The 18,765-nt window shown below is 40.5% G+C and overlaps 1 protein-coding gene across 1 annotated transcript in view; it reads right to left on the bottom strand.

Moving 5' to 3' along the window:
* The window catches only part of Lrig3 (leucine-rich repeats and immunoglobulin-like domains 3), a gene marked incomplete at its 5' end in the record, with an annotated part of 39,351 nt that overhangs the window by 18,002 nt on the left and 2,584 nt on the right, over nt 1–18,765 (bottom strand). Inside the window, 5 exon segments of the mRNA XM_005397422.2 lie at nt 340–483; nt 860–1,003; nt 1,352–1,495; nt 2,659–2,802; nt 3,490–3,621. Of these exon segments, the coding sequence (XP_005397479.2) occupies nt 340–483; nt 860–1,003; nt 1,352–1,495; nt 2,659–2,802; nt 3,490–3,621 (708 nt within the window).

The following is an 18,765-nucleotide window of genomic DNA, read 5'->3' on the forward strand; positions in this document are numbered from 1 at the left end:
TTTTTGCTCTAGCTGTTTTTTAATCTGTACTTTATTAAAAAAAAAATTGGTGGATTTAAAATTGTTTCCATCTAAGCAGTTACTGACTTCCTGGAGATCCTGAGAAAGCTAAGAAGGATAATTATCCACACAATCCGATCACTGTCTTTTTTAATCCCTTTAAGAAACACATATGGATGAAATGGATCTATTTTAATCAAACTGTTCTGGGAAAGATTAAGATGCTACTTTTGAGGCTATACACATTTCCTTGACAACAAAGAAAAGCTGCTGGAAGGAAAGTGAGCACATTTAGGAACCAATTAGGTTCATATACTAAGAGCAAAATGTGTAACTTACAAAGTCTTTAAACTGGAAAGCCCCCGGAAGGCACAATCAGCAATGTAGCTGACTTTGTTGTTCCCGACGTGCAGTGTATTTAGTAAGCTGAGGCCGAGGAAGCTTGAATCATCCAACCTCGACAGCTGGTTGAAAGTTAGGTCCCTGTAAAGAAAAATAGGAATGTAAAAAATAGTCTTTGTTTTTTCATTCAACACAATTATTTTCAAAAGGCCAGGTAATAAATGTAACCACCATGATCCTTACTTTAGAATTCCGCCTTAACAATACTCGGGAAAACATTCCTAATCTGAGTAATTAAAAAAAGAAAAACTAGCTCAGACTCCTTTTGCCAGTGTCTCATGAACTGAAACACCAGAGCAGGCTGCGACTTATCACGACAGAAATATGTGAGGCTGCATTTGGGAAAAGCTGTCACCTTGGAAACTTTGTTATGAAAATTTCACAGATCAGTGGTAAGAAGCTCACGCTCTGGCATGATCCCTGCTTGGGAATCTTAGGAGAATAAAAGGCAACTCACAGCTCGCTGAGTTTCTGGCAGAACTCCCAGGCATCGGGGCTGATCCTGTTGATGGCATTTTGGCTGAGATGGAGTTCCTGCAGCATCAGCAAGCCGTAAAGCCAGCCCTTGGTAATCTCTGTGAGGTTGTTATGGTCCAGCTGCCTACATTCACAATAAGAATCAAAGGCAGGATCCGGAGGTCATTATCTAGTCTCTTCAAAGGGGACACATGATGACAACCTATTACGCATTCCTATTGTTACTAGATATTTAGCTTTGGTAATATGAAAACATCAGCAAAAAAAAAAAAAATACTATAGAAAGTCCTGCTTACAAAATGTATATGGTTATAGATTCTCCATTAGGTTACCTGAAACAGAACTGCACACTACATGATAAATAAGATTGTGTATCATGAAACAGGCAGATAATTTCAAATAAGACATACTGAAAGTTCACTGAGCATTGTATGGGCACCCTACCTGAGTAGGGACCATGACAACCACTTACAAGATTTCCATGTTGCTCAGCCCCCAAAAAGCTCCATCCATCAATTTTGTTACTCCATTTCTCTGCATCTTCAGAGACTTCAGAGCCCCAAGCCCTTGGAAGGTGAGTCCATCGACATTTCTAATCTTGTTTCTGTTCAGTTCACTGTATTGGATATTACAGTTAGACAGTTAGCTTATGTGACAATTAAATTCTAGAGGTAGTAATCAAATGTGCCACTACAATATACTTAACCTAGTCAGTGTTAAAGTACTTAGATTATTTTGAACTTTGAAACATTTTCATTGGGAAGAATTTCAACGTGTAGCCGGGTGTGGTGGTGCAAGCCTGTAATCCCAGCACTTGGGAGGCTGAGGCAGGAGGATCATTGCAAGTTCGAGAACAGCCTGGGCTGCAAAGTGAGCTCAAGGCCAGCCTGAACAGCACAGTGAGACTCTGTCTCAGAAAAAAAAAAAAAAAAAAGAATTTCAATTTGTTAGTACTGAGTGAATTTCTCTGAAATGTGTGATGTATTTTTGGAATAACAAAATATTCAAGTAGACAGCACTTTAATTTCTAAATCACTGTCCACTCAGGATAGAAGTAAACAAATCAATATTTGTGTTTACATGTTCAGGACGAGAACATTAAACACTACACTAAAACGTGAGGTCTATTCAAGAGCATGGCAATCAAGGGTGTCTTGCTCAGTCTGCTTACAAAGTCAGTGAATATCTTCTGCGCTCCTGTTTTAGCTTGAATGCTTTCTTATAGGCGGTAGTTCTCAACCTTGGCTGTGTACTGGAACCACCTGGGGAGTTTTAAAATTTATAGAAGCCTAGATCCCACCCCCAGAGGTTTTAATGTAATTGGTCTAGGGTGTGGCCTGAGATTTTTAAAAGCTCCCCAAGTCTGTGTAATACGCAGCCACGGCTGAAAACCACTACTGCGGGAGCCTGTTTGCACATCATTCCACCATTATTAACAAGACAGTTCTTCACAGCCACTTAAGCTATCAGAGCCTCCCAGAGCTGTTGGTAGTCTTCTCATAAACCGCAGCCGTTGAGAGCCCCTGTGATTTCCTCAGTATCACAATGGCACCTTTGCAAGGGGCCCGTTCAATGATAACACTGCTCTAGCTCTTTTAGTAACAATCTAACGTGTCTTGTCAGGCAGCGGCTGCCAGCTCTTTGCAATGAAGAGATCCTGTCACTCCAGGTCTCAAAGGAAAGGCAGCCACACGCTTGTTCTTAAGCTCCTTTGGTCACATTGTGGACCTCAGTATACAGACACCAGGAGTTTGGAGGAGATGATGACGTTGGACTCACAGGTGTTGCAGCTGGGACAGCTTAAACATCTTGGGTGGGATTGTTGAGATCCGGTTCCTGTTCAGCTTCAACACCAGGAGAGTATTGGCCAAGTTGTCAAAGCACCCAGGTTCCATGGATGTGACTCTGTTGCTATTGATATACCTGTTGAAAGTTTGCAGATGAGCTGCTCTGTTGTGGGGGAGGTGGAAAATTAAAGTGCATACAATCTCTATTACAAAGAATCCCCAGAGACTTAATCAACGGGCACTTAAAATCGTTCCTGTTCAAGTCCTTGAGGAGAAATACTGATTAATTGTAACACAGGCAGAGGGGGGTATAGTTCAACGGTAGAGTATAGACTTAGTATGTGTGAGGCCCTGGGTTCAATCTCCAACAACAAAAAAGAAAAGAAAAAGATGCACACATACTGCTGAAAAAAGATTGACTGGGCTATTTGAAAGTTGTAAAAATTTGTTATGGACATATTTACTTCTTGTGCAATTTGTTATTTAAATAAAAGCAACGGTTTCATCTTGATTACTTTTTTTAAATTGTCTTGAGTGTTTGTTTTTGAAGAAGCACTTTTATACCATATAGTATTTAGGCAAAGAGTATCTAATTGTTTGTAATCCAGAAATGTAAATAAAGAATAAAAAACTTAAAAAAGAATAAAGTGAAGATTTTGATTATTCAGGATCGCAACAAACCTTGAGTCAAAATGAAAATTATAGTTTTGATTCTTCAGCAGTAAAACAGGCAGAGTTATATCTTAAAGTTCTTTTTTCTTTTCATTGTAACATGATAATTTCATTAGAGGTGAAAATTTCTGGTAAAGAAAACTTCACTTACAGATATTTGAGCTGAAGGGGTGGAAACGCGGTTTTAAGTTCAGAAATGTTATTGCCGCTCAGGTCCAAAGTTTCAAGGGATTGAAACTGTTTCAGATGTTCTGGTAATATCTCAGCGATCCTGTTTCCAGCCCTGAAATTAAAAGGCATCACAGATGAGAGGTTTTATGTTACAACAAACTGAAAGGAGAAAAATATTTTTTATTTCTAACTCGTTCTTCAGAAATATGAAAAACTGATCTAAATAGTACTTTTAAAAGTTAAACAGCAATACCAAGGCTACTTTTATGTATTTATCGGTACACAAATAGAATATATAAAAACCATTCCTACAGAAATTTGAGATATAACTTAGAAGTGACTAAATTCTATGTACTTAAAACCAACTGATTGACTTTTAACGCTATTTTCTTAGTTCTTTTTATTATGTGGTAAGTGACATGTCTCATACCAAGTAGGCATACCAGGTACTAATCAATAATTCCCTATTTCTCCTCTTGATTCCTAATCTAATTCTTCTCTGAAAAGTACCCAAACCACAGGTGCCAGTGAACTTCAAATACTCATCCATCCGACTGGGCTTTTATAGAGCCATGCTAGAGAGAGATCATTTTTGTTTTAGCAAGAGTAATATTCAGTGCATTACCAGAGGCTTCCGTATCAGTCATGAAATTCCAGAGCTTTCAATATTTTAGAAATATTACACAAGTGTAGAGTACACCAGCCTAAATAATCCCTGGGCACAGCTCGATTAAGATATGTGGACATTAATAATCCTAAACTACGTGACAGTTACTAGCACACATGGCTCTTCAAAATACTGGTGAGTATTACTGGACTTAGGAGGGAGGCGCAGGGCAGGAAATAAAAAGAAGCCAGTTCACAGCTCTTAACAGGTCTGCAATACCATAGCTCTCAAGGGGAAGTTCAGCATTAAGTGACAGTTTTGTTAGAAAACAGTAATCAAACAGATGTGCAAGCCATCTCAATTGTCATATTAGATCAAATAGCTTGGTCTTTTTAGACCATCATTTGGAGGGAAGAATAACACATCAAAGCAGAAAAGCTGGGAAGGTATCAGATCTCTCCTACAAATCACAAAAAGGCCATCTCTTTCAATCCCAAGGAACAATGAGACAACCTAAATGTTATGAGGAGAACTCTCTCCTGTAAAAGTCACATGCTTGTGTTTCTGTAGTATGCAGCTGTTTTCACTTAGTGAGAAAACTTAGAAAACATTTCTCATGTGTATTTCCATTAGCCTGAGAATACATCTCCTATGTGCATCTCTCTTACTAAAATCTGGATTTCTATAGATCTTTGAGTTATTAAGATCTCTGGCACAGGTCCCTCGCTTCACCAGGGGGTCCCTGAGTTAGGCACACCTCAGACACCGTCATAAAATATCACACTGCATTCTGATAGAGATGTACACAGCTAGTTATCTGTGCCGCATTGCAAGCTTCCCGGGAGCAGGGAGTGTCTACACCTGCCTTGGAATGTGTGTGAAATGTAGTAACACTATACACATTTTAGGCACTTTTCATGTATTATGCCATTTAATCATAAAATAATTTCTCTGGTATAAATATGCCAGATACTTTTAAAATTAAGAAACTAGGGCTTTCCACGTAGCAAGTCTAAGCACTTCTGAGTCACTTCACAGAGTTGAGTCTGGACTGGTACCAAACCAATCACTGAACGCTTTGTTTCGTAGAATATGGAGTATCAAAGATATCCTGATAATTACGTTCTTACTGGAGCTGTACTGCCAAAAGTTCTGCTACTTCTCACCTTGCAAAAATGCTGAATTTCTGGTCTCAAACTGATAAGGAACCTACTCTGGCATGCTGAACAATCAGTATGCCAGTGCTTAGGAATGTCCCAGAGCAGGGCCCCTCCCAATCGGTCCTCGCACCCTACATAGGTAAGAGAGGACCTCGGGAGTTTGTGTGTGCTCAGCACTCACTAGAGTTGGAAGGCTTACTTCCTGGATCTGTGCAAATGGCAGGTGCTGTTTTCCTCCACAAGAAAGAAGAACAGTCAGGAGAACATGGACCACACAGTGTATATTTAAAAAACTCATAAAACTACTCAAAATAGTGTTCAAACTTGCCATATATTATCTATAAGAACTCCAGGGATATTTTTTCTTATCTTTCAAATCCAAGTCATCAGATAATCTAACATAACTTTTAAAACTAATCCTGTTCTAGGTAACAAAGCACATACAGTGTGTACCTTAAGAGCCATATTTTGTGATAATAGTCAACACATTAAAGAAAAAGGCCAGGCAGTCCTATTTACCAGTCATAAGTTATCAAACTCTTCATATTCCTGTAAAGTCTTACAGGGTTTGTTTACATTCAAGTCAGCCATGACCTCTGATTGTGACCATTTCCCACATCTGGATTCGCCAGTGGAGAAACTCCTTGATCTAGCTGTGAGGTACAGGCTAATGCAAGTGAGACAATTAGTCAATTTCTAGGTCCTGGAGATGGATTCAGTCCAAGAGACAAGCCACAAGGCCTTAGGGTCAGGGTGTGTGGATTAAACAAAACCACACTTGCAGGGAGGGGTCAGAAATTTTCTCTTAAATACATAACCCAAAGTTTGTGTTACTAGGACGTCCTCCCACAAACTGAAGTAACCTCAAGTGTCCAAATAACCCCTCTCTGGCCCTACCCTCTCCCTAGTCACATCTTCCCTCAAATTCTGCATCAGGTTTTGGCCCTCAGGCTGTCTCTGGCTAGTACAGCTTCTCTTACACACTATTCAATAACAACAAAAAGAAAATCCTCAGCTATAGATTTTTCAGGAAATGGAGCCAGTTACTTTTTCAGAAGAGGGAGTAGCACAGGTGTCTGTTATGCTGGTCAAGCAAGGCTACAAGTTAGATAACAGACCATACAATCTCTGGCTTATATATTCATTTGTTTATAAGGTAATTATGAACAAGGTATTAAAACTGCCAATTACTTGACTGACGAATAAACTTTTCCTTGCAGTAAAAGTCTGCTCCAGCCAAAGCCAGCAATTTCCTGAGCTGCACACCTCCTAAATTGCAGTGGGAAAGTGTTCAGTTATAGATGCAGCACGCACAGTGCAGTCTTTGTCAGCTTTGCTGCCCGGCACAAAAATCCCTTACAACTGGCAGGATAATAGCCCCTGTATCACAAAAATTTAAATTTGTCCTCAAGGAACTGGATTAAATCCAAATGGCAGCTTCTTATTAGCTCTCAGCCTAACGGGCAATAACCACCTGATACATACCAGTTTAAAACAAAAAACAAAAACAAAAACAAAACAGCTTGCTTTATATCATGAAAGGAGTTGTTTTTCTTTTTAAAGGGAGGCAACCACACTTTAAAAACTAGATTAAAAATCCCTTTTTATCATCTGAAATGCTCAAACTAAATGTATTTCAGAGAGTGGATCACACATAGCCATTTCTAAAAGACAAAGATTCAATTCAGCCCCGGGCTTTCATTTTTCTCCAAAGATGGATAATTGCCAAAACAGATCAAAACATTCAAAGGCGCTGCAGTTAATATTTTGGCAAGAAATGTGAAAGACTTGAATAAAAACACAACTGTGTGAATACCTTTTTCCATTAATTATTGGAAATGCCAGATTTCCACTGTTCAAAAACAACAGTATGATTTTGGACATATCAGAAGGCCTCATGAAAATCCATCTTAGAGTCTGAGTATTTTGTCTATGTTGATGGTACAGGGACTTCTACGGTCAAATCACTGCTGAGGTAAAGTATAATTAGTCCTTTGTGGACCAACAGACCTGAGAGCACAGCTGGTGGGAAACACACACAGTTCCCTTGGGCTTTTAAGAGACCATAGGAGAAAAAGAAGTCCCATGGCTTCTGAGGTCCAACAGTCATGCTGCATTTTGGTGCTAATCTCACCTTGCAGCCAACTTTACCTAAACACTTTAAAGTGTAAAGACAAACACAGCTTACCATTTTCTTCTGATGATGTTTACTCAGAGCACTGGAGAAAGAGATCCAACCATGAATAAGATGGAGATGCCCTGGACCTCAAGGAGCCTGAAGTCTTGTGGGGGCAACAGCCAACCAACGGGAGAGGTCAACAGTGCGATAAGTACTACGAGAAGGGAGGAAGAAACAGCAGAGGAAGTTGAAAGGGCAGATTCCAGAGAGGAGTGGGAGGAGCGCAGGTGGGAAAGCACAACTTCACACAGGAAGGATGACTGCACTCAGGCCTGGGGGACAAGGAAGAGGGAAGATTAGTGTTGTCCTGGCAGAAAAAATACACCCATGAAGACTCAGGCAAGTGAGAGCAGAGCAAGGTTTGCTCCCCCTGAGGCCCTGAAAGAATACTGCCTGGATGGCTGGGGTGTGGAATGCATGAGTGGAGATTAGAGGAACATGAAACTCAAGCGTAAGGTGGCTAAGAGGAGATTAGGTCAAAGACCTGGAAGCCGTGTTAGCCACTTGGCTTTTACCTCAGGATCCTCTGTGTGGAGGGGCCAGAGGACTTCGGATGGCAGGTGACAAGGTTACACATGCATTATACAGTGGCTGCTCTGGCAGCAGGAGAGGGAAGACTACGGGGAAGACAAGCACAGGCACAAAAGCACAGGTAGGAGGCTCCGAATTTGATGCAGAGCACAGACGCTGGTTTGGTGTCCTCACGGTGATGACCTGTCTAGACACCAGCTGGAGGGGTGGAGCCCCCTTCTTCCTCTAGTGTCCAGGACACAGGCTGAGCTTGTCACCTCCCCTGACTACAAGGCCAGGTTTCTAGCTCCGCAGCTTCTGACCTTGGCACCTGGGTCAGCTCTACTGGAGTTCCCACTCGCTTTCCTCATTATCACTGTGCTTCGTGTTTGGGATATGGGAGGTCTTCCAAGGCATGGAGTACAGGCTAGGATTTCTTCTTGCTCAGGAATAAGATGCTACTAACCAGAAGAGCCCAATACCGGCATTTTATTCCATCCCTCAATCCCTAGGAAAATGGGTCTGTTATCCTCACGTGTTAGAAATGTTTTTGTATGTTCTGATACACTATCTAGAACACAGGCTCTGGAGATTGAACTGGCCTAAATTACTAACAGTAAAATATGATTGATAAGGTACCACTTGATGTGAGGGTGATATTCTTTGAATTACTTTGATCGCGAGAAAGGCCCAATGTCTCAAAAGCACTCATGTACTCATACGTGGATACAAATGGTGCTGGTGTATTTCTAGAGAAAATACCACAGAGTAGAAAAAGGAAAAAAAAAAAAAAAAAAAACACAGAATGGGATAGTCTTTGTTTGTGAGGAATTAGAATATCAGATTATTCTCACAAAGGAATTCCTGAACCGATCAAGACCTTGATGAACAAGAAAAATCTGCCAGGAGTTTCAACTCTCTCCTATCTATTGCACCAGATGACACAGGCAACTCGTGGCCTTGCAGTTGTGAGGTGTAAAGGCGTGCACTCCCGGCTGTGTAGATAAAGGATGTGCATGCAGCGTTTTCCTGTTAGAGAGGTTTGTCCACTGAACTCAATTTGAAACTACTTTTGTGTCTGCAATGCCCTCCCTCCTTAACACGCATCACTCTAACCACACCCCTTACGTCCAATTCAGTGACTGCAACTAACAATTGCTGCATTTGCGGTCATTCCACACAAACAAGCATCAGGCATTATAATTGTACTCACTGTTAGCGTCTGGCCTAGTCCCAGGAAATGCTGATTTCTATATGTAACTTGCAAGCAACCAGCTTAGCACCATTTATAAAGAAATTAGAAGTTGTAAAAGAAAACAGTACATTTTGCAAACACATGAAAGGTCGCTTATTTTCAACAATACCCCTCTCCCTCCTTCCAACAAAACAGACAAGTTTCTTTTGAGCCTCCGTGAAAAGTACTTTGGGTGGCATCACTGAGAGCCCTTAATATCAGGTTGCTTTTCACAGAGAGATTTGGCAAGCAACAAACTTCTCCCATACAGATAAAAATAAACCGTCTTTGCTCATCTCTTTTCTAAAAAGATAATTAAGAAGCTTCATTAGAAGAATACATGCTTAGACTGGTCCACCCGTACCATGGCATCAAAGAATAAAGCTATCTGAGGAAACTCCTCCGAAGACACAGATTCTTGATTAAGAACTAATGATATTAACTGGCAAAGAAGCCAGAGTACAAGGAGCAAAGAATCAGCTCTGTATCTCTGATTCTTTCACTTTTTGATACTTACATGGGTGTGATGAATAGGAAAAAGAGATTTACACAATTATTTCCCCAAGCGTGCACACATCCATTCATCTTTGAAAGAGTACGGCCCTATAGGTAGGCCTGTGCCTGGTGTGGGATCATACAACCATCAAGGAACAAATTCAAAGACTCTTGTTTTTAAAAAAAGAAAAGAAAGAAAGGAAGCAAGAAAGAAAAAACATGTATATATGTGTTCATTTTGACTCTGTTGCATAATTTGATTGCCTTGTTATGAAAACGGCTAAAATTGCCCATGCTTAGAATCATTGACAGTACCCAAATATATGCTATATTTATTTTATGCTGTATGGTACTTGCAGCATAAATATTATCTCAATTTTTCTCTTTGCCTTCAACCCTATTCTGAAAACCCCTCTATCTGCCTGCTAAATCTATACAAATAGAAAAGAGACAGCCAGGCAAGTGATGTTAAGTGCTAGAAAGAAGTTGTTTATATTTATAATTGCTTTTCCTTTCATGTTGTTAATTTAGTACTTAAGCAACTTTCAACCAAAGAATAAAAGAGATGGTGTGGCTCAGAACTCTGTTTCACTATTTTGTCTCTATCAACCTAGAGCCTGAACTCTGGCCTACGGAAGCCAGGAGGGGAAAAAAATAAATAAGGAAGAGAAGGAGGAAAAGTGACTAGACAGGAATAGAAACACATGTTGGATCTTGCCACACCAATCATGAAAAGCCACTTGTTGTAACCTTATTGTTTTGTCTGCCTCCAGAGCAAACTTCCCTCAGCACAGAGAAGTCATTTCGTAGAAGTTGTACCTGATACTCGGAAGCAGCAGTCAAAATGGCTGGTTTAAAGCTGGGGATGGAAACGAGTAAATGATGTAGGCTCAGTACAAACACTGCTAACACCAGAATTTCTACGGCGAGCCACATTGGACGGGAAATTCAAGGGAATGGGGGTCAGTTCTGCGGGCTTCAAAAAATCACACTGGAAAAAAATTGCCCAGGGGATCACTGCGTCGATTCTACAATTGTTACCTTAGGGAAAAAGTTTTATAAAACTGTTTTCTGTATGTGGAGAGGCAGGAATAAAAAATTTAACCATATGTATTAATTTAGACTAACCAGTCCATTCACTGATCCATCCAACAATGCTACACTGAATACCAACCAGGCACCAGATGTTACTACATGCCAGGGACATCATGGGGACAAAAACAGACATTATCTCATTTTTGAAGTTGCATCTTCAGTGGGAGAAAGATGCTAAAGAAATGCATGGATATAACTGAAAAATGATTACTCATTAACATGTAGATTATTATAATAGGGGAGATATAAAAATGAACCTAAGTTTGATTACAGAGGAGAAAAGGGATGGGGCGGGGAGTCCTCTAAACAGGGAAACGAAGGATCCAGGGTGCTGCCCCCATCGCTGGAGCCGAGGAGGGATCCAGAGAAGGTCTGATGGAAAGGAGAAGACAGAGCACGGTATGTCTTGAGAAGGATTTTGTTATTAACCTAAGCGCAGCGGGGAACCACCGAAGGGTCTAAATAGCCATCCTTCTTCTAAACAGAGAATTCAAAACCCTAGTAAGTTTGCATTCTGAGGAGAGAACAGTTTACGACTTAATGTGAAGATAAACTTACGGAGTGTTTGTCACAAACACAGCTCTGCGTACAGTAAACTGTCTTTTATGTGCAAGTCATGTGTAAACACTTCATAATCCAATGAAAGAATAGTACTTATCATGTTAAGATGTTTATGTGTTTATTCTGTAAGATTTGTGCTCCATCGGCTTCTTTCCACCAGGCACAATAGTATCAGGTTTTTGCGCACTGGGAAATGTCTGACGTAAAGCTCCTTATGTGCAAAGGAGACACTAGCTCATTCATCTGCAGCAGGACAGCATGCACTCTGAGCTGAGCTTCACAGCTACAGTGGTCAAACAAGGTGGTTCCTATACACCCAGATGTGGGCAAGGATGCGGTATGGGCGGTGCCACTTAATCAAAACAGAGCTCTTTGATTCTCTAGAAACTTAAGTTCTAATTATGGCTTTATAAAGTTGTTCCCCAGTTTCCCTAGCTAACACGACAACCTGGTGACCTCTTTCGGTTAAAACAACTTTAGATTTTACTACCTAGGTACAAAATTACTAAGATATATAATTATGTGAAAAAGTTATAATCCTTGCCATCCCAATATGCTACTTGGTCTGAACTTTGAAGCTATAAAGATAATATTGTTTTTAAAGTTATAAGTTTAGTTTGATGATTTAAATAAACTCACTGTCACACAACCAGGCAACAGTTTCTTAAATCAATGTCTCTTAAACTGATCTCTTTAATAGTCCAAGTTTTAGGATATGAGAAATATGTGCTTATAGATGAAATTCCCACTTAAAATGGTGCTGAGCTCAGTATATAAATAATACAGTCAATTTATGATGGGATTACATGCTGACAAACACATCGTAAGTTGAAAATGCAGTTCATGTACCTTGGCTACCTACCTTAAATGTGCCCAGAACACTTAACATCAGCTTACAGAGGGACAAAATCATCCAACACAAAGCCTATTTTATAGTAAAGTCCTGAGTATCTCATGCAGCTTTTACTCTACCCTACTGGAAATGAAAAATGAAATTGTATGGCTATACTTAATGAACCATCCTAAAGTCAAAAGACTGAAAAATCCCAGGTCGAGCCATCCAAGGTCAGAAATGGTCTGATTGCAAACTGATTTTTGATCCTTCATTCAGCTGTTCCTTATTCACTATCTGGAAGTCAGTGTTCATATGACTTTCACCCCATGACCAATTCCCTTTCATGGGAAAAAGAGATGTGGCCCTAATACACCACAGGGCTCAGAGAACAGAAAAACTCCAGCAATGTACAGCTCACTATTTGGCAGGTCATAACCGCTAATTCTCAAAGTCACACTATGGCATTTGAAATTGGACACTGGAAGGGACTATCTGAAGAAAGAGGAGAAAAGCAGATTCCATGCTAAACTGTGTCACTTCATCTCTCCTGAAAGTGAAAAAAACTTCAGCAACGCCCTCAAACCTGCAAACCATCTTGTATGGCAGAAGCTTCCTCAGTCGATGGTACCAACTTACCCATTCTCCTTCCTTTTCCTGGCCAGCCTTGGGCCTACCCTTTATACCCTGTAAAAACTGCACACTGGCTTGGCCCAGGACACCCTACCATCTGTTAGTCCCCATCCTCCCTGTTATTCAGAGTTCTTAGCAAGAGAACACGGGCCAAGTCCTACCTTCCCAGTTCTCTGACACTTAGCACATGGTAGATGTGGCTGATGGACACATGGGCAGCTCAAAATTCACCTTATAGATAAGATACATGGTCTCCAGGCTGGACATGTTATTCAATTATTATCATATCATAAATGTGTGCTCAGCTTTTTAACCATTTGAAAAAAGTAGAAGTCTCCTTGTGAATCCATTCACCCTAAGTGAAGAGTCTTTTCTTCCTCTCTCATCTATTGCTGCCAGGACAGTTTTTGAATCCTGACTTCATCCTGAGACTCTCCTGTTCAAGAATCCACTTTGGCCCACGGCCCTGAGCCTTTGCTCAGGGCCAGCCCACCGCGCTGCAACTGCGAGCAGCTGTGGCTGTTCACGCTCCCCAGAGCCCTTTCATGTACGGGATGCCATTTGATCCTCTGCCGGAACCAGAGGAGATAGGTGGGCAGACTCCCAGACTGTTGGTACAGATAAACAAAGAAGAGTTAATTAAGTCTGCCGAGGGTCAGACAGGTCATTAGTGCAAGACGAGACAAAAACCTGCGTGTCCAATTCCCAGCTCAGATCTCTCCTACAGCACAAAGGCCCACAGTGGCTCTCGTCCACCCACTCAGATTCTGAATGAGTGCCTTCTATGTGCCATCTATTTCTTATGACAGCTCATACCTTGCGATGAGATGCCACAGATGCCGCTAGAGGACACATGTCGCACTCATCCTCCCAGGAGTTGTACGGTAACTACGGTTCATGCCACATAAACTGCAGATAGTTCCCACCACCAGTACTGTTCAGTGTACTGTGTAAGTGGCCTAGGAGCCCAGTGGGAAGGGCATGACACACACTTTCCTGCAGCCCCAAAGTGCGTCCAATATTAGAACAAGTGACGGTGTGTACCCGATCTCACACCTGTTCAGTTCCAAGGCCAGCAGATGGACAAATCCATCTATTATCAATATACCTGAGCAGGTCCTTACAACACAGTAAAGGACTTTCTGCAGTGGCTCTCCCTCCACTCACGAGTGTGAGTTGCTCTTTTGCTTCAGGGTGGGGACAGATTAATTTTGTGGGGAGATATATGTCTACTGACACTGTGTTTTGCATCTTGTATCTTTACTTCAAGGCCTGATAAAGACTCAGACTGTTGGTACAGATAAACAAAGACTGGTAAAGGACTTCAGGGGTGTGAAAAGTACAGGGGCTGTGAGAAATCTGCATTTCTGAGCACCAAATTCAGCCTTGGTGAGCTGAGACCTTTGAATTTACAAAGGCAAATGAGAAAGGCAGCTTTGCTTTCACCCCTACCATGTACTCTTTGGGAGGCTCTGGCTAGAGTGGAGAGCTGCATCCTTGACCTACTTAAAACACTTTGCCTTTTTCTTCTAATTAGTATTATTGCTGTTTTTATAATTGATTTTTGTTATTTTAGCAAGCGTGCAGAGATGAACCGTGTCTCCACTGTAAACCTTTAGCCAGAGGTTTAGACGGGGTACACAGGAAGAGATCTATCTTTGTTATGTGAAGTGCATATAGCTGTTCCATAAAACCTCCCTCATTCGTACGTTAATGAAGCATTAACTATATAGAATATACTTGCATTAAGTGCTAGAGGATAGTCAGCCACAGAAGCTTCAAAATATAGAAAAGTACAAACTGTATCATTTTCTGACTGGGCAACAGCTGGACACACAAGGCAAGGGAAGCCCGGACAGGGCAAAGCAGGTTCACTGGAGATGACCCTATGCCCAGACAGAGTCAGGCTCTAATCACCTTCCCATAAGCTCCTCCGTGCATTCTCTTTTAAACCATCAAGTCCCACTGCAACCCACACACTCCTCACAGTTCCCTTCCAGCCTTACTTGCTTCCCCAGTGCTCACCTCTTCTGACATCCCATTCGTTTGTTTTGGTCCTTCTCCTTCCATAAAAAGATCAGCTCTACAAGGGTAGAGATTGTTAATCCAGAGCTATACCCAGTACACAGCAGGACTTGGTCAATACGTATTCATCTTCACTGACTGATGTAGAAGACAACAGCCAGAGCTCTGTAGTCCCTCTGTCCTCCTCTCTGTTCCTTCATACACTTTATCATGAACTGAAGTCACCTTTTCTTCTAAAGTCTGTTTACTTAGTTGTTTCTTTTTTTCTTTACTAGAAATGGAAATTTTATACAAGAGGAAAGATGTCTGTCTTTTCACTACTGTTTTTCATTTAAAGCGGAGATCGGCACATGACAGGTGTTTAAGAAATTGTAGTTGAATGAGTCATCACAACCATCACTACCATCACTGTCGTCATAGCTCACATTCAGTGAGCACTCAGTGTATGCCAGATGCCTGTGCGCGTGATCTGCCTCCAGAACCTCACAAAAATACGGAGGGATGGGCATTGTTATTACTCTCCTTTACAGCTGAGGAAACACAGGCAGGAACACAGTAATTCACCCATGATCATAAACCTAGCAAAGGGTGAAGACAGAAACTAAATCCCAGGCTACCTGACTTCAGCTCTGCTTTATTAAAATTTTTCTCTATATTTTAATTAGATTGTTTTTACTAATGCGTATTAATTTTCCAGAATAAAGGGTTTCATTGTGGTGTTTTCAACACGCGTAGAATATATTCTGATTGTATATGACTGCTAATTACCCTCTTCTCTACTCTTCCGATTCCTCTCCTTTTTTCTAACAGTCGCCCTTCTACTTTCATTTCATATATTTTCTAAATTCTACACGAGAGGAAACATGTGATTTGCGTCTTTCTTAAGTAGAGTTTATTTCATTTGACGTGATCCTTTCCAGTTCCTCCATTTTTCTGCCAGTGACATGATTTTGTTATTCCTTACGGCTCAGTAACATTCAGTAACACTGTAGATGTATACTACACTTCTTTATCTATTCATACACTGACAAGACCTATTCTGATTCTGCAGCTTGGCTTTTGTAAGCAGTGCCATCACAAACTTGGGTATCTCTATAGTATATGAGGACTTTGACTCCTTTGGGTTTATACTGAGAAGCGAGGGGTGAGGGGTGGTATAGTGGGTTACATGGTAGCTCCACTTTTAGTTTTTGGAGGAACTTACATACTGATTTCCACACTCTCTGTAAATCATTTACATCCCCACTAGCAATGTAAAAAGAGTTTTCTCCTTGAATTATTGCCGGTAGAATTTATTATCAGTAGAATTCTTGATGGTCGCTTTTCTGACCATGTTGAGATGGAATCTTGATGTGGTTTAGTTTTTGTTTTTGGTGTTGGAGACCGATTACACTCAGGGTCTTATACATGCTCAGTACACTCTCTACTACAGACTATCCCTTCAGTTTTTCAATATAGTTTTGATTTGCATTTCCCTAATGTTAAAGATGGTGAACACTTTTTCATGTAATCATTGACCACTGGCATTCTTTTGCGAAGCATCTGTTCATTTGCCCAGTTGCTGATTACTTTGTTCTTTTGATGTTAAATATTTTGAGTTCTTTATATATTCTGGCTATTAGTCCTCTGTCAGAAAAATAGCTGGCAAAGATCTTCTCCCATTCTGTAGAATGTCTCTTCACTCTGTCATTTCCTTTATTGTGCAGAAGCTCTTCCATTTGATGCAATCTCATTTATCAGTTCTCACTATTATCTCTTGAACTACTCAAGTCCTATGCAGGAAGCAGTTGTCCATAGCTACATCTTGAAGTATTTCACCTGTCATTCCCTCTAGTCTCAAAGTTTCAGGTCTTATATTAAAGTCTTTGATCCATTAAAGTTGAGTTTTATAAAGGTTGAGAGATGGAAATCTATCAATCTTTTCCAGGTGGGTATCCAGTTTTCCTAGCACCATGTGTTAAACTGTTTTCTTTTCAATATATACTTTTGATATTTTTGTCAAGAATCAGATGAATACAGCTGTGTAATTTTATTTCTGGATCCTCTATTCTATACTACTGTTTTACATGTCTATTTTCAGGCCCGTACTATAATGTTCTGTGACAGTGGCTTTACAGTGTATTTTGAAATCAGGTATCCTGAGGCCTCCAGTATTATTCTTTTTACTCAGGATTGCTTTGGTTATTCAGTGGCTTTTGTGCTTCCATATGAATTTTTGGTGGTATTTTCTAGCTCTATGAAGAAAGTTGTTGGTATTTTGATGGGGACTGCACTGAATTTATAGACTGTTTTCAGTAGTGAGGTCAGTTTAACAATACTGTATTAATTCTGCTGATCCATAAACATGGGAGGTTTTTCCATCTTCTAGTGCAGTCTTCAATTTCTTCCCTTGCTTTTGAGCTCTGCTTCTAATAACAACTGTACTCTACTGACACAGAAACTGCGCTGTAGAATAAGGCTGCTTGCTCTCTCCAGTCACCCTCCTGCCACCTCTAGGCCATTCTCCACTCCACAGTGACAAATACTGCATCTGATTACCTTCACTGCTTTAAATCATTTTGGTGGCTCTTAACTGGTACAGCATATGTTTTGCAGTACTACCAGCAAAGGGAATCACTACTTATAACAACCTCTCCAGAACCGTACAATATCATCTTTGGAAAAGAGACAGCCTATAAAGAAAAATGATGGATTTGCAGATATGTTTTACCTTTAAGATAAGTAAGAAATAAAGAAAAACGGTTTATTTGATTATGACATTGATCCTATCAATAATAACTTGAAAAATATTTATGTAGCAGTTCACCCGAATGGGCAGGGCAGATATGTTAAAATGGATACTCCTGAATCTCATCAGACTCATTTAGAATGTCTAAAAGTGAGGTTGCGGAATCTACACTTTTAACAAGAACTCCAATGCACCTTTGCTGACAGCCACTGACTTAACATTTTTTAACTCCAGGACACCGGACAAGTATGTGTAAGTTGGGGAATACTACATAAACCATCAGCATCAAGACTAAGGCCAAACTAGCTCTGTTTAACAACCAGTAACCCCTCCCTTGTCCAACAATAATGTTTTCAACTTCCCTAACCTGGGTCACAGGTTTAAAAATGCCTATTATTTGAGCAGGGTCATGCCACATTAAACAGCTAAAATTGGTAGGTTAGAAATACCAATTTTTTTGTAGTACTGGGGACTGAACCCAGAACCTTGGCACTGGGCTACATCTCCAACCCTTTTGAAATTTTTATTTTGAGACAGGATCTTACAAAGTCACTCAGTTGCCCAAACTAGATTCAAATTTAGCAATTTCTCTTGCCGGAGCCTACCAGAATGCTGAGATTGATTACAGGTGGGTATCATCATGCCTCGCTTAGGTCAATACTTTTACTGTAAGATATACTGATTTCAAAAATTACTCCACTTCTTTTCCTAAAATATAACCATTCTGTCACAGCTATGAAATTGTGAGAAAAATAAAAGTGACATTCACACAACAAACCATGCCTTTCCCCTAGCCTTCCAGTTGCTTGCTGAATCAGTTCTATGTAGGATGGGTTAAGGGAAAGTAGTTCTATTAAGGGAAAGTTGTTCTGATTAGATCTTCTACATTCTAAAAGGTCCCTTAGAAGGTTAATGAGGGTGCTCAGTGAGTATCCAACTAGCATTACAGATTCCTGGCATTTCACCAAGCTTCCCTTAGTCTCTAACTAAATTCATCTCTGAACAAGGGGTGCCATTTGACAGGACATCAGTTCTTGGCTCCTACAGCTATGGTCTTTTCTGTATCCAGCCTCTCCAGCTGGAAGGGGTCCTTTAGCAAAGAATGGCAACTGTACAAAGCCTAGAAATTAAACATTATGCCTAGGACTCAAATTTTCCTTTTCTTTAACACGTTTTCAAAATATTTAACATATATAT

The sequence above is a fragment of the Chinchilla lanigera genome, unplaced genomic scaffold (genome assembly GCF_000276665.1).
Source record: "Chinchilla lanigera isolate Chin_1 unplaced genomic scaffold, ChiLan1.0 scaffold00057, whole genome shotgun sequence".
NCBI classification, from domain to species: domain Eukaryota; kingdom Metazoa; phylum Chordata; class Mammalia; order Rodentia; family Chinchillidae; genus Chinchilla; species Chinchilla lanigera.